General features: G+C 41.9%; 1 protein-coding gene across 5 annotated transcripts in view; it reads left to right on the forward strand.

Annotated features, from left to right (window-relative positions):
* Positions 1–18971, forward strand: part of PLB1 (phospholipase B1) — a 136107-nt gene that overhangs the window by 40606 nt on the left and 76530 nt on the right. For all 5 annotated transcript variants that reach the window (XM_073338615.1, XM_073338612.1, XM_073338616.1 and 2 more), the window contains 10 exons: positions 2634–2692; positions 5516–5589; positions 7664–7707; positions 8567–8675; positions 10289–10340; positions 11869–11949; positions 13509–13574; positions 14611–14711; positions 16846–16927; positions 17741–17845. In XM_073338615.1, coding sequence (XP_073194716.1) covers positions 2634–2692; positions 5516–5589; positions 7664–7707; positions 8567–8675; positions 10289–10340; positions 11869–11949; positions 13509–13574; positions 14611–14711; positions 16846–16927; positions 17741–17845 — 773 coding nt within the window. The remainder of the gene's footprint in view (positions 1–2633; positions 2693–5515; positions 5590–7663; positions 7708–8566; positions 8676–10288; positions 10341–11868; positions 11950–13508; positions 13575–14610; positions 14712–16845; positions 16928–17740; positions 17846–18971) is intronic.

An 18971-nucleotide genomic window follows, 5' to 3' on the forward strand; every position in this document is an offset into this window, starting at 1 on the left:
AAAATCTTTATTGAAGAGCTGTTTCAATTGATCTTAAAGGGACACTGTCAACTAGTTTTATGCACAAAATGTAACTTTTTTTGAAGTATTAAATGATTTCATTAATGTAAAAAATACTTCAGTAATAAAAGACGCAGCTTTAGGTAAGCTATTTAAAATTTACCCTGTGGTGTTTATAAAGCCACATACACAGAATTGGCCTTAAGTATAGGTGAACTACAAAGTGAAACTGGCAAAAGGCAGAAAATGAATCTAACCAGTCTGCCCAAGTAGTAGCATATGCAGTTATAATAAATCTGTACATCTTTAGCCCCATACAGTCAATGATCTCAAAGCATTCTCTGAACAGTAATGATTTAAGCCTCCGAGCGTTCCAATGAGTCAGTGAACTCTGATTATCCCCACTGGACAGATGGGGAAACTGAGGCACAGATAGCAGGCATAATGTTGCACAGGATAAGGAAGTAAAGGAACACCTAGGTATCTAACAACCCAGCTTACCCGCAAATGCCACCACCATCTCCAAAAAATTTAAAATAAAACAGTAAAAATGATGAAAAAAATTAGATATTTAGCGTTATTTCAGTTTAAACAGCCTAAGCTCAAGGAAACATATTTGAAACATTTTGGTTTTTGTAGTCCTTATCCCTTTACTTACAGGTAGTTTTCTCAGAGGTAGATGTGAATTACTGACAGATGCTTCCGGTATCACAGGTTTCTCTGACCTTAACCTTTAATGTGTTCTTGAGAGCTCCCCTGCAGACACAGAAGAGAAATGGATCATTGCAGACTCCTAGTATGGTTCCTGCTTTGCCACAGAGGGAGTTCTTTAGATAAGATTGAAAGACTCTTCAGTCAAATTTTGGTTAAATTATCTGGTTGGCTTAATATCAGTCAGGTTTGTATCTAAGTTGGATGTACTCTTCCCAGCTAAGTCACAGTTCACTAATCACATTGAATGGTCCACTCTGTAAAATACCTTGGAGTCATCAGCCTGCCTATAATTGCGGATGGTAGTGCTATCTAACAGTTAGTTCTGCTGACCATGGGCAAGAGAAATGGTAGTTTAATTTCCCCTATGTTCAGAACCGAAAGCGCTTTCAGGAGCCTGTAATGTTGTTCTGCAATTCAGAATTTACTGCTGTGATCTATTTTGTTCCTTTGGCAATTACAATTTTATGTGTTCTTTTTTCAGTATAGTATATTTTAATGGATAACTTTTCTATGTAAAGGTTCATTATGAAAGAAATAAATTAAAAAAGAGGCCAGTTATAGACCCAGGATATATATCACATTTTTAAGAAGTCAAGAAATAAATCAGATGAAGGGAAAACAAATGCTGTGCATATAGAAGATTTTTAATGTATCAAGGTCAATATATGCATATTGGTGCATTGCCTTATATTAAAATGAGAATCTTCTTTCAGTTTTATTTGTCTCACATCACAAATTGAAATATAGGTAGGCATGGCAAAATTTGACTTTTATTTTATTATTTAGACAGATATCTTTATTTTAAAGCATTTTTCTATTTTTATGAATTTTAAATGTTCACAGTTGTGCAAAATTATGGGTTTTAAGCATTTCACCCCCTATTTTTATCCATTTAAATTTTCACAGTTGTAGGAAACCACAGCAGGGGGAATCAGACAATGGGGATGGGGATCAGACAATTATTTTATAGTAGATGGTGAGATTTAAAGCTTTATAACTGTTAAAACGCATATCAAAATGTACCAAGTAAATATCCTTAACTCAAACTCTTAAGTTCTCAAGCTCCTTTTTTCCTTTGCCTATTGGTAAATTTCAACTATTGATGAAAATATTTTCTTTTGTCAGTTTCTGTGTACAGTGAAATTGACGTTTACCAACACTTACCAATAAAGATCTAATCCTTCCAAGCCTAAATGTAGGCCAGATTTTTCAAAAGAGCTCAGGGTTGAATTTTCAAGTGCTCAGAACTCACAACGGGGGTCAGATTTGCAAGAGAGCTCCGCTCTCATTCAGGCACCTAAATGTGGGTCATATTTTCAAAAGTGCTTAACTCAGCACTCACCATGCTGAACTCTTGAAAATTATTATTTTGTTGCCTAAATGGAAGAATGGCTTGCTTGAAAACCTGGCTTATAATGATAAGTTAAATGACAACCAGACAATAGGAGAAAATATGTGATACTTTTTCAGATCCAGCCTGGAATCTTAAGACTTCTGTGTGTTTCTCTCCCAGATGGATTTTGGTTTCCTTTTAAAAGCTGTAGCAATACCAAGCACCATTGCTGTCAGTGGAGCTGTGCCTGTCATCAGTCCATTTCTTGGGGCTTAATAAAAACCTTACTTTGGATAGATGTGGAGGGAAATCCCTTGGCCTTCTCACTGTAATTGGTTTGCAGCAGTGGGATCAAGACTTGGTCCAATGACTGCCCTCCTAACTGCTGAGTATTCTGATCAATGCCAGTATTTGTCAATTTATCATTCGAAGCATCTAGGGTCATGATGACCTGGCATGATGACCTGGCTTAACATGACTATTGAACTGGAGTCTCTAGAATGCTTCATACTTATCCCAAAGAAAAGTTCTTCCACTACAGTGTGATTTGACACTTCCCTTCTCCTCCCAATCTTTTTTTCCTTAGTTCACCGTTTGAGGCCGGCAGACATCAAAGTGATTAGTGCGCTGGGAGACTCGCTCACAGTAAGTGCAGATCACTGGATAACCATAGCTGAACTGAATGATATGTTGGGGGATATATGGGGGGAGGGATAGCTCAATGGTTTGAGCATTGGCCTGCTAAACCCAGGGTTGTGAGTTCAATCCTTGAGGGGGCCATTTAGGGAACTGGGGCAAAAATTGGGGATTGGTCCTGCTTTGAGCAGGGAGTTGGACTAGATGACCTCCTGAGGTCCCTTCCAACCCTGATATTCTATGATATGAGGACAGATGTGAATTCTAATGAAAGAGAATAGTACAAACACTGTTTTGCTCTGTTTGGCTACTCGTGTTCTCCATGCTGTCTTGTACCATGGTCCAACTATAACTGTTAATCATCTTACAGGTCTAATCTTTCTATGTGCAGAACTCCAATTTAAGTCAACAGGAATGCTGCACACAGAGAACTGGTGGATTATGCTGCACATCACATAAAAATGGTCAGGGTGAATTTGCTATAATTGCATACGTTTTTACAGCTCATAGCTAAAATCCCTAGATACTTACCTTCCTAACAAATAATAAGCAGCATAAACAAAATGTGCCAGTTCTCCAGATGGTATAAATTGGCATCGTTCCATTGGAGTCTATGAAGCTACTCCCATTTGCACCATCTCAGTGTTTGACCCAATGACTGAAGAGCCAAAGTAACATAGATCAGGTGTTGTGTATACTGCACCTCCGTGGAACAATAAGCAGGACTTCTTGTTCAGGCAGATTGTAACTGTCACAGTTCAGGGCAACTGTATTGCCCCATCCATGGTCTAGCAAGGGCACCCACTCTAGGCTCCCAGTTCATCAGCTGTCACCTCTCTTGGAAGAAGACCCGTTATTCTCTTCCTCTTGACTGGGGTTGTTCCAGGCTGCATGGTTCACTGCCTACACTGTGAGTTTCCCAAAAAGCCGGACTGCCTAAGCAGGCCTGCTTTGCTTTCTCCTCAGAGGCTATAAGCAGTGTAATTGCCCACAGTTATAAGGTACCACACAGCCCTTTCTAAGCAAGCACGTTCATTATTAATCAATACAGAGAAAACATATTACAAACAATACAAGGACATGCACTCATGCTAATAGACTTACTAGTGATCACTCCCAACTCAACAAGGACTCTGGCAGGTGATCTGTCTTTCAAACCCCACCAAGAGGTGTTTCTGTGGTTACAAGTTCATAACAGCTGTTACTCAGAACAAGCACACAAGAAGTAATTCTTCTGCTCTACTCCATGCTGATAAGGTCTCAACTGGAAAACTGTGTCCAGTTCTGGGTGCCACATTTCAGGAAAGATGGGACAAATTGAAGAAAGTCTGGAGGAGAACAACAAAAACGATTAAAGGTCTAAAAAACACAAGGAAAGATTGAAAAAAATGGGGTTGTTTAGTCTGGAGAAGAGATGACTGTGGGGTGGGGGACATAAATTTTCAAGTATATAAAAGGTTGTTACAAGGAAGAAGGAGAAAAATGTTCTTGTTAACCTCTGAGCACAGGACAAGAAGCAATGGGCTTAAATTGCAGCAAGGGCGGTTTAGGTTGGACATTAGGAAAAACTTCCTAACTGTCAAGGTAGTTAAGCACTGGAACAAATTACCTAGAGAGGCTGTGGAATCTCCATTATTGGAGGTTTTTAAGACAAACACCTGTCAGGGACGGTCTAGATAATACTTAATCCTACCTTAAGTGCAGGGGACTGAACTAGAAGACCTCTCAAGGTCCCTTATAGTCCTATGATTCTATGCATAGGTTAGCATTTTCCTTATACAGCTGGTGTCTTTGATATTCAGAGACTGCAAATAAGCAATCAGCAGACAGTGCTTTTCTCCTCAGAGTGTAGCATCCATAGCTTGGGTCTGGAGGTGGGAATTTGCACTTGCTTCCCTTGAGTATTTCCTAGGAAATCCACACAACTTTGTTTGCCCCAAAAGTTCCTTCTTGTCTGGCACGTTGTGTAAAATGGTCTTTTAACACTCATAACTAAGGCTGCGTGTCTGTCACAGAGGTCATCGGAGTCACGGGAGGGGTCTCAGGGCTGGGGCAGGGGGTTGGGGTGCAGGGTGGCACTTACCTTGGCGGGGAGGCTCCCCGAAAGCAGCTAGCATGTCATTGCAGATCCTAGCTGGAGGGACCAGGGGCTCTGCGGTCTGCCGCCTACAGGCACCGCCCCCACAGCTCCCATTGGCTGCGGTTCCCAGACAATGGGAGCTGTGGAGCCGGAGCTCGTGGCGGGGGCAGCACCTGGAGCCTCCCTAGCCTTCCCTCCCACTAGAAGCTGCAGGGACACGTGGAGCTGGGTAGGGAGCCTCCCAGCCCCACCAACTCTCTCCCCCCAGCACCACCAGGGGTCCCAGGCTGTGCACCACCACCTGGCTCCCTCCCAGCACCAGCAGGGGTCCCGGGCTGCATGCTGCCGCCTACCCCACCCCACCAGCAGGAGTCCCGGGCCATGTGCTGCCAGTGTATTTATTCCTTTTATCTTAAATGAACTTAGAGCTGTTTTGGAAAGTTTCAAAAAACAGGGACAAATTGTCCTTGAAAAAGTTCCCATTTTTGACAAGCTCTAAATTAACTTCCCTTAGAAGTCAATCATGTCTAATGTGGGTAACACCTCTGCGTCATCCCATCAAGAATAGACAGGCTAGATATGAGTCAGTGGTGTGGAACTGAAATACCCTCAATCCTTTTAAGAACAAATACTGAATCTGGAGGGTAGCGTGGCTCATTAACCCCCCTTCTAATTGCTTTCATTATGATCAGATAGAGTGGATGGCTTTATCTGGAAGGTCTGTTCACTCTCTCCCTTTCCCTTGGTAACAGGCAGGTAATGGGGCAGGGTCCAAACCAAACAATGTTCTCGATGTTCTGACACAATACCGAGGTCTCTCCTGGAGGTGAGTGCCCTAAAATTCTGTCCCATCTAAATGTTTGTTTTTGTGCTTGGGGAAACTGTCATGGTGTCTGAACTCTGGGCCCTATGGCTGCTGAGATACACTTCTTGTCTGGCATAAGAATCTCCCTAGATTACTACTGAAAACACTGGAGAGAGCTTGTTGTGACAGACTGACAATGTCTTCCTGAATTATCCTATTCAGTTAGTAGGTGTTGATCTTATTAGGAAATAGTTAAGTGGGTTTTCCTGACTTGGGTCAGGTGATAGTCACCTGCCTCTGAATATAAAGGAAGTGCTCTCCTGAGAGGATCTAAGGTGTGGGCTGAGCACTCCCAAGGAGCATCCCAGCTTGGGGAGGAGCCTTGAGCTAAACTTTGTTCTTATTCATTTCTTTGTTGATAAAGCCAAATCCAAAGAGGGGAGTGCGTTTGGCTTCACTCTCTGTGTGGACTTTGTTTTAAAGCAGGCTGGGAGTGGCACCTGTTCACGTCTGTATTCTTGATAGGGAATAAGATTTTTCATTCATTTGAACAAACTTCAGCCCTCATTCCAAAGCTCCAGCCTTGCATATGCACACCTCCCATGCGAAGTCAACGGGAGTTCTACCTGCAAATGGACTGCAGAATTGGGTCCCCATTGCTTCTCTCACTCCACAAAAGGTCAATATTTCTCCTGACCCTTTCCCCACTCTAGCTACATTATACAATCCGTATAGGCCTGGACTTTTACATCTGGCACTGGTATTTACTACACAGTTCAAAAGCGCCATATTGAGAATAACAATATTCTCTATTTTTTGTAACTATGAAAACTTTTATGTTTTAACTGTAATCTCAGCATGTTTTTCCCATCATTTTCACTTGTGCATTTGTAATTAGAAATATCAACTAGTGTAGTGTATTAAAATACCCTCATTCCAGATTAAAGGAACACTGTACAAGTAATATAGGCCCAACTTTTTAGGCTTTATTTTTTAAGGAGGAATTTGAAAAGGACATCTTTATAAAAATCTAATAACAGATGGATCTCCCTAATTTTTTTTTAGTACAAACACTTTTTAATAATGTAACATTCCACATTATTAGAAGCAGAATTACAGAAGAATTACTAGTGCAGGAGAAAGTGTAAATGTATAGAAACAGAAAGTGAAACTGACAAGTCTAGTTTCTTTCTTCAAACTGAGTGAAATAGAAAAATATATGTATATAGTGATCACTCTTTAATCCAGTAGACCCTCAAAGTTACAAACACCTTGGGAATGGAGGTTGTTTGTAACTCTGAACAAAACGTTACAGTTGCTCTTTCAAAAGTTTACAACTGAACATTGAGTTAATACAGCTTTGAAACTTTACTATGCAGAAGAAAAATGCTGCTTTTAGCCATCTTAATTTTAAATGAACAAGCACAGAAATGGACCTTGTCAAATCTTTTTTTTAAAACTTTCCCTTTTTTTTTTTTTTTTTTTAGTAGCTTACATTTAACATGTACGGCACTGTATTTGCCTTTCTTTAATTTTTTTTAAATTTTTTTGGCGGGGGGTCTCTGCAGCTGTCTGCATACTTCCGCTTCCAAATGAGGTGTGTGGTTGCCTGGTCAGTTCATAACTATGGTGTTGGTAACTCTGAGGTTTTACTGTCTTTACAGTGTTACCTATTTACTAACATTACCAGTATACAGGCATAGTATGAATACTATAGTCATGATAATAACTCACAAAGGATAATTGTATAGATTTTAAAGGGGAACACTATAGCAGAAATGGTGGAAACTACATTCAGTGTTTAAAATTCTCTCATTTCTTTCACTTAAAAGACTTTGACATTCTGTTTACATGTCACCTTTGATTTTCTTGTGGCAAACGTACAATGTGAGGCATGCACAGAGAGTCCGTCTTTAACAAATTTTATAACCAACAATAAGGATCGCAGCCTGTAATTTTCTTCGTCTGTGTATATGTATATACGCATAGAAACACCGTTAGGGGACGCTCTATTACTTATTCCAATACCTTAGAAAGTAAATACTGTTGACTAAAATTTTTGAAATATTTTTGCTTGTTTATTTTCATATAACAGTATTGGAGGAGATGAAAACATAACCACAGTCACGACACTAACAAGTAAGTACCTGTTTCCCTAACGTTGGCATATTTTTTGAGCTGTTTAATAATTTAAAGAACAGACATGAAGAAAGGTTTGCAATTTTGCAGCACGGCACACTCAATCACTTTGCATTCATTATCCAGTGGTGAATAAACTTTGCTTAACAGCCACCACAGTAATTTGCTGTGCATGACATAACAGTATGTTTTGTAATTCCCTGGGATTTTGGATGGTTCAATATTATTCTCAGTATATTATTCTGTCTGAGGTACTTTTGGAATGGATGAATCAAATTGTCTCAGTCCTTAGACTATAGAGAATACTTACTTAACTTTTCTCCTTTGCCCATTAAAAAAAAAATCTTAAATAGAGCTATGCTGCAAGATTTGGAGTTCATATGCCTGAATGTTCAAGGGTGATTGGATTTGGAAGGTTTTCAGTTCACTATAAAAGATAAGATCCATTTACAAAATTCAGATCCAGATTAGCACTTTGGTTTTTAACAACTCTGAAGATCTGGGAAGTTTGGACATATCCAAACCCATCTCTAAATTTACAGTGAGTATGTAAGAGTTTGTAACTTGATTAATATTACATAGTCTTGTATTACTCAGCAAACTGATCAAAATGACATTGCCGGGCATACTGCCCATGTTGTGCAACCAGTTGAAATAGACATCTGAATTCATTAAACTGAGTAATCTGGAGGTGAAACAATAATTGAGTGGTGAGATTTTTGCACCCACAATATATTAACGACTACCTTCAAGTTATTAACTGGGATCTGCTAAAGTCCTTCTGGGGCAAGTTCTGGTTTTGGCTCCATCTCATTAGCCACTGAATTAAGTTGCATTTCATGGGTCTCTTCTTTTCCAGATATTCTTCGTGAGTTTAATCCTTCCCTTCAAGGCTACTCCATTGGCACAGGGAAGGAGAACTCACATAATGCCTTCCTGAATCAGGCCGTGTCAGGAGCTTGCTCTGAGTAAGTGAGGACAGATAAATACTTTTTTTTTTTTTTTTTAATGGGGAGTAGATTTTTTTTTTAAGTTCCAATTAGAGAAGTGCCAAACCTGGAATGTTCTTACAGGTCTGTGAATGCTCCAAATGTCAGTAGGTTTAGACATAAAATGGAATGTAGACACTCCTAATGTTTGATTTTGCAAACGTGGCCAATAAAGATGTGTAGAACCCAAACTCGTCCTCCATACTTCATCTCTAGTCTGACAGCTAAGAAATTTGCCAAGGGCCAGTGTGGCTTTCCTAATCATAGTAAAGGAAATCTTAGCAGTAACAATATAATATTTTGCCCTTCTCTAGCACTTTCATCCAAGGAGCTCAAAGTGCTTTACAAACATTGACTAATGAAACCTCATAGCCCTATGGTGAAATAAATTGTTATTCCCACTTGACAGAGGAATGTGTGGAAGGAGGGGGTGGAAGAAATCCTGGTCCCATTGAAATCAGTGGGAGCTTTGCCATGACTTCACTGATTTCACCCAGGGATACTAAGGGACAGAGAGGGTGTTGAGCTGCCGAAGGTCAGGCCATGGCAGAGTTTGGAATAGAACCCAGTTAGACTACGTTCAGTCTTCAGTGAAATTCATGTCAACCCTTTCTCATCTTATTGTAAAGGTTCTTTGTTTGTATTAATACATCCAAAGGGCTCGTAGTTCCTTTATTCTGCCCAGAGGCGGATTTTGGAATTTATTTTTATGTCAGTGTGTACCGCGCAGGTTGATGCCATATAACTTCTTATAACAGTAATCTCACAGAGGTAGATAACTCCCAGTAAGTGAGAGATCTCTATGGCTGCTATCACTCAAAGAGATTATCCTGGTCGGCTGTATCCTTCCAGTTGGCTGTAGGTTGAAACAAAATAAAATCGAAGTATAAAGAGGGGATTTTTTAAAAAAAGATGTAACTACAAGAAATGAAAGACTGTTTCTGGATGCAATTCACTGGGAGGCCATTTTTTAAATTCCCTTAAACCTGCACTGCTCACAGTGACCCATCGTCCCATTGAAAGGGGCTGGATTTCTCTCTCTCTCTATCACAGCTCATTGTCATTTTTCTAACAGCACTGGTCATCGGCAGGGATGATGCAAGGCAATCTCACAGTGGCACTTCCAGCCACCAATAGTCCAGGGAGGGTATGACTCAACTCTAGTCTTAAACTCACACACACTGCTATTTGAGGTCCTTTGGCATGGGTAACCTTCTGCCTGACCAGGAACCATCCTCTTAAAGCTAAAACCTTCAAATATGCTGAATTACAATAGGCCAGTCCCACCCCAAAGTCGATTCTAATGTATTTCTCTCTTCCATCGGGGATGGTGCACTATGTAGCCTTCACACAGCACCCACAGTGCCAGATGCCTGATGGATGCTAAATGTTTCTTCACTGTTTCTCCAACTCCAGATGTGGCTTATTTCTGTAACTATATTTAGTCCAATAAAAGCTGCAACTGGAGTCTTCAGTTCAATACCACGTTGTTTGAATGGGTTTTCATGGACTCTGCTCATTCATCTGCTTTTCTCAATGCCCTATTTATCATGAAGTGTTCATCGGTCGACTTCTTCTTTTTTAATATTTAGGAATGTCCCTTCGCAGGTGAGGAGACTGGTGGACCTGATGAAGAATGATACGGTGAGTTTTGGCTGGCATGAATATCTTTAAGTATAATGCAGCTGTCTTGGGTCATTAGTCTCTAACAGCACAACAGATCAACAGTAGATGTCAGGCAGAAATCTATGGGTAGGGCAGTGATAAAGTGAATAGAATGCAACATCCCTCTGTGCAGTGTATGTTTCAGCATACCATCAAGTTGGGCTTTTTGTCTTCTTTACATAAAGGGGTTTTTTACAGTGAGATAACTAATGCACGCTACTTACCTTGCTGTAAAATCCTAGTGGAGACAAGTTTTTACCATTAAGAAGTTAGGCAACTTGGTCTACGCGATACCCCAGCTGGTGGTTGACTTTGTAGAGCTTAATTCACAATACAGCTATAGCATCTTGTCTCCACTGGAATTTTACAGCAGGATAGCCAACATGTTAGTTATCCTGTGGTTTAAAAAAAAACCCAACTTCTTTGCAGTGAAGACATAGTCTGAGTTCCCACAGCAGTTGCCTCCAGCCATCACTTTCTTGGAGTGTTGTCCTGTTCTTCCCTCCTGCCAGACCGGGACCTTACATTGCAGACCTTTTCAATTGACTGTGATCACCTCAGCAGACCTGACCTGCAGCTGTATTCCCTGAGAGAATGACAGGGTTAGCCAGTGACCAGCCAGTTATCACAAAGTTTGTTTTATTCAGAACAAAAACAAGTCAGACAAAAGGAGTTCTTGTGGCACCTTAGAGACTAACAAATTTATTTGAGCATAAGCTTTCGTGAGCCGATGAAGTGAGCTGTAGCTCATGAAAGCTTATGCTCAAATAAATTTGTTAGTCTCTAAGGTGCCACAAGTACTTTTCTTTTTGCGAATACAGACTAACACGGCTGCAATTCAGAGAAAGCATATCTTAAAAACAATAAACAGCTTCTACACATGCCTAGCTTAGTAGGTGGTCACCCATCTTCCACATGGAGACCTGGAAGATCTAAAAATACTTCAGGTCTTCTGCAGGGCCTGTGTCTGTGGTCACAGTCTTATGCCTGTCAGTTCTTGATAGTGTCTGACTCTCCCCAGGTCAGGGCTGCCATTCTATACAGATTCAAGCCCTTTGTGTGTTTTGAACCAGGTCATACCAGTGGTGTCTCTTCCTCAGGGTAAACTTAACTGACTTTTTATCTGTATTGTTTCTAATGGAGATTTGCATTAATTACCCTCCATTGCTTTTAGTTCCTGCAGGAAATTTACTTATCCATTTAGCCAGGAATACAATCACTAACAAGCTCATAAAGATACATAAAATAAAATTGAACAGCAGACTTTGAATATTCCATGATTCCATCGCATCACATCTGTCACCATAGTGCTCAAAGCCCCTCAGCCATGACCAGAACTCCATTGTGCTAGATGCTGTACAGACACACAGAAAGACATAGTCCATGCCCCAAAGATAAACATAATTCTCTTTTAACTTGTTGCAGGGCAATTTTTTCCTTATCTATCTTATCTTATCTTTTTTATTTATTTTATTTTATTTTATTTTATTTTTTCCCCTGAATACAGAAAATAAATTTCCAGGAAGACTGGAAGCTCATAACACTCTTGATAGGAGGAAATGACCTGTGCAAATTCTGCAACGATCCAGTAAGTCACGAGGGATCTTAGATCTGTCTCTTATGTGAACTTGAAATGTCATTGTTATTTGGTACATTTTGGAGAGTGGAATAGTGGAGCTCAGCTAGGTAGATTTAATGGACCAAACTGGCTAGGCCGCATATGGACAGCTCTCAGCATTCTTCTGAGACTTGACGGTCATTCAACCTGAGATTGAGATAAAGTAATGTAATACTGTTAAGAACGGCTACTGATTGTTTTATTGTAACTACTTTATTTTGCTACAAACTAAGATAACTTTCTGTTGATCAAGTTAGTTCTTTCCATACATAGATAAGATAATAAACTGTCAAGAATATTCCCCATTTCATCTTACCAGCTATATCTTTTTTCCCCCCCGCATGCTGCCAGAGTCCAACATGATGTGTATACTATGAGATACATGGACATGAGAGAGGTTCTATCCACAGTTCATGGCAAACTCCTGATTAATGTCCAGCCTCCTCTATGCACCTCTCACACAGTGGTGGTACCTTGTTGTTTTCCCTGTACACTAAGAGCACAATGTGTGCTTTCCATTCTAGATGACTGATTTCAGATAAAGGAAAATAAAGACTGTAAAGTATCCATGAAAGAAAGAGAGCAAACACAATGACTTACTAACATTCTGCATCTGAACTGAAACACAAGGTGGCAGGGGTCTGTGCAGGAGGGTGGGAGCCTCCTCTTCCATTCAGAGGAACATGATGTTTCCTTTATGTTACAAACTAGAATGTGGCTTGGTGAGCAGAGAAACAGGAAATACATAAGGGAAATGAGTGTGTTGTCTGGATTTATAGAGTGGACTAAGGGGGTGTCATTAGGAACAATGGGATGAAATTGAGCCAAGCAGAATTAAGGGTGAATATCATGTGATGGGGGTGGAAACACTTTTAACAATAAGGTCTTATTAGACTATTCCGTAATCTCATAAAAGAAGGGGTAAAGGCCCAATTACTTGATACAATTAACAGAGCTATTCAAGTATATTGTAGAGGGAAATCTTGCCCTGGCAGAGGGAAATGGACAAGGTGACCTAATAGACTTTATCTCACACTAATTTCTCTGTTTGTCCGGTACAATTTTCTGCATGGGATGTACTTGCAACTGAGATTTCATGGAACTCAAGGACTAAATGGGAGTCAAGTTGCTAATAGCCCACACACCTGACTTGTAAAATATTAAAGTATTTTCTATTATATGAGAAGAATGTTTCTTCAGACTGACCTCCATTGATGAAAGTCTTAGTGATGGGACAGCTGTGCTTCTGATACTACCTGATAGTGAATGTGGAGGAAGTTGTGACATCTTATCAGTAAGCCCAGTGGAACTGGCTCAGTGAATGGCCTCTGATGGTGGCCAAATCCTTCTTTCCTATGATGATACTCAAGAAGGGAACTGGGGAAGCAGAGATGCTCCAGGGCTACATGTTGTGCCAATGTACCCTGAACCAAGAGTCCAATCACTGTGGTCTAAGAGTCAGCTAGTAGCTTCTGTATATGCCTGAGGAAACAATGCCCAGAACTAAATTCAACCCTTTGTTTCAACAGGTGCATTTTTCTCCTGATAACTTCATCAACTATATAAAAATAGCTTTGGACATACTTCACAGAGAGGTAAAAAGAAATCTTTACTGCTAGCCTAGGGAGAGGGGTCCAATAGGAAAGACAAATTTCTTGAGCTTCAGTGGTTACTTCTGCATGTGTAGATGTTTCATAGAGTAATCTCTAATCCAGGGGTTCTCAAATTTCATTGTGCCGTGACCCCCTTCTGACAACAAAAATTACTACACAACACCAGGACCGGGGACTGAAGCCTGAGCCCGGCCAAGCCCCGCGACCCCAGATCGGGGGGCCAAAGCCAAAGCACAAGGGCTTCAGTGCTGGGGAGGAAGGGCTATAACCTGAGCCCTGCTGCCCAGGGCTGAAGCCCTTGGATTTTGACCCCGGGCAGTGGGGCTTAGTCTTCAGCCCCAGGCCCCAGCAAGTCTAACACCAGTCCTGGCAATCCCATTAAAATGGGGTCATGACCCACAGTTTGAGAACCGCTGCTCTAATCTGTAGGAAGAATTTAAGGAAGTATTTTACAGAAAGAATGGTGATTGCGGGGACTGGAATTCCACCTGATGTGTTGGGAGTCAAGTAATGTAAATATATTGACAAATATATGGTATTTCATGACAATCATGTAACTATGCCTAGCAGTAGCATATCTGCCCACTCACTGTACAGCACAGCCCCTATTATTTTTATTAAGGGACATATTCTGATATCCTTTTCCTAGTTGAAGCTAATGGGACTATTCATGGAGTACGGGGCTCCTCAGCATGAGTGAGGATATCAGACGCTTGCCTCAAGAGAGCAGCCGTTTTGGGATCTGGCCTTGTTAGAATCATGCGTCTCAGGGGCTGCAGCTCTGTATTTAAGGTAGAACAAACCCAATTTAGGATTTCCTGTTGAGATTAATACTCAGCCAGCCCACTGCAAACCTCTAGTGGAAATAGTAAAGGTTGTTTGGATCAGCAGATTAAGGTACATGTTATATTAGCAACAAAAAATCTGACCAGCCCCTGACCTGCTTGCCTGTGCTCGGAAGAGCAGGGGTGGCACTACTGTTCTCTGTGAGCTTTGACTTTGTTTATTCTCTTGGCAGGTTCCTCGGGCATTTGTCAATCTGGTGACAGTATTTCATATAGTAACCCTCCGGGATTTGTACCAGGAGAAGACCATTAACTGCCCAAGGCTAATCATGAGGTTTGACAGACTTATGTTCCAGCTCTCACCCGTATTCAGGAAAAGCTGTAAGATCTTCAGTGGAAGCCTTCCCCTTGAAGGAAAAGGATTACAATATTTCAGATAACTAAGTACTATTTTCCTGTGTGAATATAAAATACATACACAGTATAGATTATATTTTCAAAGCAGTGTTTAAAAATACCTGTCTCTCTTTCACTGTCTCCAGCTTGGACTACTGCTGATGGAACTGCCATTTTAATTATACAACAGCAAATTAGACTTCCAACTGCAAAATTGATTAAGAGCTAGCACACACAGATCAGCATTACATTGTTTGACAAAGGCAGCTAATTTTCAAAATTATTAAAATGAGAGTTTTAAAAAGCTGATTACGTTAACCCAGTTTTATTTAAATTGCAGAATTTACCTTTCAAAGTCTTTTGCTTTCACATATGTTCCAGTGTGAGCTACATTCTTTGAGCCCTAACCTACATTAGCTGTCTCTCACCAACTGGTGGTTGTTAGCTGGATTGTTAATTAGTCTTTCAATTACATTTGTGGGATGTTTAGTTACTCATTATGTTGCTTCCAGCAGTGGGGAGAGTAGGAGATCTTTCTCTCCCTGTATGCATATACTGAGTAACCAGGAGATGTGGGGAAAGAAAGGAGGTTCCTTCTCTGTAGTGTAGTTAGTAGCCATTTCCATTAGTGGCCAGGCCAGGATTTAGGGAGGCCCTGTGTGTTGACACTATGCAGCACAAGCCGTGACAGCCCGAGAGCTGGAGAACCACAAGATTGGTCTGTGCTCAGCACCCTCAGTAGCAATCCCTGTTCTATTCATTTCAGCTGCGTCCCTGAGGACATCACTCTGACACGATAAGGTGGTGGGAAAGATCGGAAGGGCCCTGTTGTTCACTGAGTGGAGTTTCACAGAAGGAACATGATGACACAGCATTTTGCTGTGATTTAGCGGCTCTCTGACTGTCAGTGACAAAGCAGCTCTTACAGACTGAGTGCTGTTGGCTTAGAATATCGTCTCTATTTTGCTGCAGTTTCCCTTTAACAAAGTACAAGCTTATCACAAGATCCTAATCACTAGGACAAGGCCAGGATGAGAGCCTGTGAGATTAGAGCTGAGTTTCTCTGATCCCTCAGAAATATATCTTTTACCTTCCCATCCTAACCAAATGTCCTGCTGTAGTACATTTGGGTCTCTCTGGCAGCAAGGGGATTTAGAGGTCTGGCAGTGAGCCAGGTATACAGAGGTTTAAATAGGCACAGTGTAGAAGGCTCATGAATGGCATGTTACTGACCTACATTTCAAAATACAACTTTGTACTATGTCTTTTGAACTGTATCCCAGAATGCCCTGTAGAGGTAAATAATTTATCTCTGTCTTGGCTCCTCTTTATTAGGACATATAGGCTAAGTGAGCATACATGTGCTGTTTCTTTAAATCTGTAGCAGGAGAAGGGCTTGGGCAAGGTTCTAGGTAGACACTATAGTGAAGCATTATTTATTTGTTTATAATTATAAATAGAGAGAGGGGGAGAGATTAGCTTTAGGGATTGTATCTTTTTCCTTTTTCTGCCAAAGTTCTTTTTCCAGTGTTAGAGTAAGCTACTCTTTCTGATGTTCTTCACTGTAGTGACATGATAGAGGGAGAAAAGAGATGTTTTCTGCGGAGATTTGTAATGAAATGGGGAGTAGAGGTGTTGCCAGGTGATAGGAGCAGCAGGGGTGAGATTGCAAGGAGTTACTGACAGGGCCAGCAATGGATGAGGGGAGATAGATACAGGTGAGGGGGAAACTGGAGCAAGTCTATAGAAATTTTGCTCTTAATTATATCTGTGCAATCCCTCTGAAGTGAATGGGGCTGCGCAGAATTTGGCCCACAGTGGCATATCTGGCACAGTAACAATCTCCTCACCTTACATGAATGCATCTATCCCTAATAAATGTGCTTAAACTTCAGTGTGTCCATATTTATTGGGAAGACCTAGATATTGGAATCAATGTTATCATGGATGAGCCTTTCACAACAATTCACCTTTGGAGGAGTCCATTACCCTTTGGGTTCTTGTACCTGTTTTCAGGGGAAAAAACCCAGTAGATTGCAGCACAAAAATAAAATATCACTTTCTTCCTGCAGGAATCTGTGTCCTTGTGTATTGAACTATGATGACAATTCCACTGAAACTAAGATGCTAGAGTCTTTTAATAGAAGGTATCAGGTAAGGCAGAGGAAAGTATTAAGAGATTTAGCAGAGAATTGCTTAATAATCCTTTTGTTCTTCTTTTTTAGCAGCAGTCTCCCTTTGTTCTTCTGGGAATAATAAATTTTTCTAGCAGTGATAATGCTTGAAGTGACTGACCCAGGGACCTGTCAAAGCCTAGAAACTACCAGATATGGGGCACAAATTGTGCTCACATTAGTCAGCTGCAGATTCATAGAAGTCACTCTGAATTGAGTTGGAGGGGGCAGGTGAGGATCAGGCAAGGAATAGGGGCAGATCTGCTGCTCAAGATCTTTAAAATGTGATTCAGAAAGGTGCTAAAACAGAGTGGCTCTTTCAGACGGATCAGAGATTCCGTTGAAGCAGCAGTTCTGGATACTCCTCTTGCTGGGAAATTGGATTAAATTGCGGAGCACTGGTAGTTCAAGAAAGAACTCTTGTGATGGAGGACAGCTGAACTGAAAGCATTTTAAGTGGTTCAAGAAAAATCCCTGGTACCCCATGATGGGAAATCCTATTAAAGTGGGGGTCTCCCTAGGTCAGTCAGCTGGCTTTTGAGCAGTAGGTCATCTGCAGCCTCTATGGTGCCTTTCTGATAAGGAACATCAAATGAGTAGTTTTCTAATTTGGGTTTTTGCAAGCCAATGTTTCAAGAAGCTCATGACTCACTAACTTGTACAAGAAGGGAGTCGCCCTTGGTTTCAGGTTTTGCATGTTCAGATGATGAGACTTCTGCAGGAGGGTCAGCCTGGGGCCTAATAAGCAGAATGGAAGAAAAGGAGCAGTGAGTGATTGTTCTGCCTTCTTTAGGAGGAAACCCACCAATTAGTTGAAAGTGGAAGGTATGACACCAAGGAAGATTTCACAGTGGTCGTGCAGCCATTTCTGCAGGAAGTGACCATTCCAAAGACTGAGGTAAAAAACCGTGAGCCAGATCCAGACCTGGTACAACTCCTCTGGATCATTAAACTTGAACCCCTTATACCAACTCTAAATTTGGCCCTCGGTATTCTGCTTTGTTAGTTTGTCCAGTTCAAGTGAGCCATGATCCAAAGCAGCGGGAAATGTTTTTGGAGGGGATAAAGATTGTTGGTAATACTGCTGAGTGCCCATGTAACCTTGGCCTCAGACATGGCAAATTGTATTAGTTGTAAGTTTTAATCATATTTGTAAAAGTGCTACAGTACTCTTTAGTTCTAAGTTAATGGCTTGGTCTGGCCCAGGATGGTAACTGCCTTGTTCTCAGAGGCCCTCAAGACTATTTTCAAGGTCTGGGGTAACGGAGTTTTTGTTGGAAGAAGAATGTGATAATACATCATATGCTGGCATTTTTGGTCATATACTTACCCCCAGTGGTGAGCTGGAGCCGATTCGCACCGGTTCGCTAGGACCGATTGTTAAATTTAGAAGCCCTTTTCGAACCGGTTGTTCCGCAAGGGTTCTAAAAGGGCTTCTAAATTTAACCACTGGCCAAAAGAGACGCCTAAGGCGCCGACTCCACGGGTGCTCCAGCCCTGGAGCATCCAAGGGGAAAATTTGGTGGGTGCAGAGCACCCACCGGCAACTCCCAGCCCCAGCTCACCTCCGCTCCGCCTCCTCTCCTGAACGTGCCACCCCGCTCTGCTTCTCTGCCCCGCCCCCAGGCTTCCTGCGAATCAGCTGTTTGCGCGGGAAGCCGGGACAGGCTAAGAAGCAAGCGGCGGCTTCCCCCTCAGGCCCAGGGAGGTGGAGGGGAGCTCAGGCGGGGGGGGGGAGGGGAGGCGCAGGGGAACCTCCCCACCCCAGCTCACCTCCGCCACCCTCGGCCTGAGCGTGAAGCCGCCGCCTGCTTCTCAGCCCTCCCAGGCTTCCCGCCGAACAGCTGATTCACAGGAAGCTGGGGGAGGGGACGGAGAAGCAGGTGGTGGCTTCACACTCAGGCCAAGGGTGGCAGAGGTGAGCTGGGGTGGGGAGGTTCCCCTTCCCGCCCCCCCCCCCCCCGCCTGAGCTCACCTCCGCCTCCCTGGGCCTGAGCGGGAAGCCGCTGCTTGCTTCTGAGGTG

Source organism: Lepidochelys kempii, chromosome 3 (assembly GCF_965140265.1).
Source record: "Lepidochelys kempii isolate rLepKem1 chromosome 3, rLepKem1.hap2, whole genome shotgun sequence".
In the NCBI taxonomy this organism is placed as follows: Eukaryota; Metazoa; Chordata; order Testudines; family Cheloniidae; genus Lepidochelys; species Lepidochelys kempii.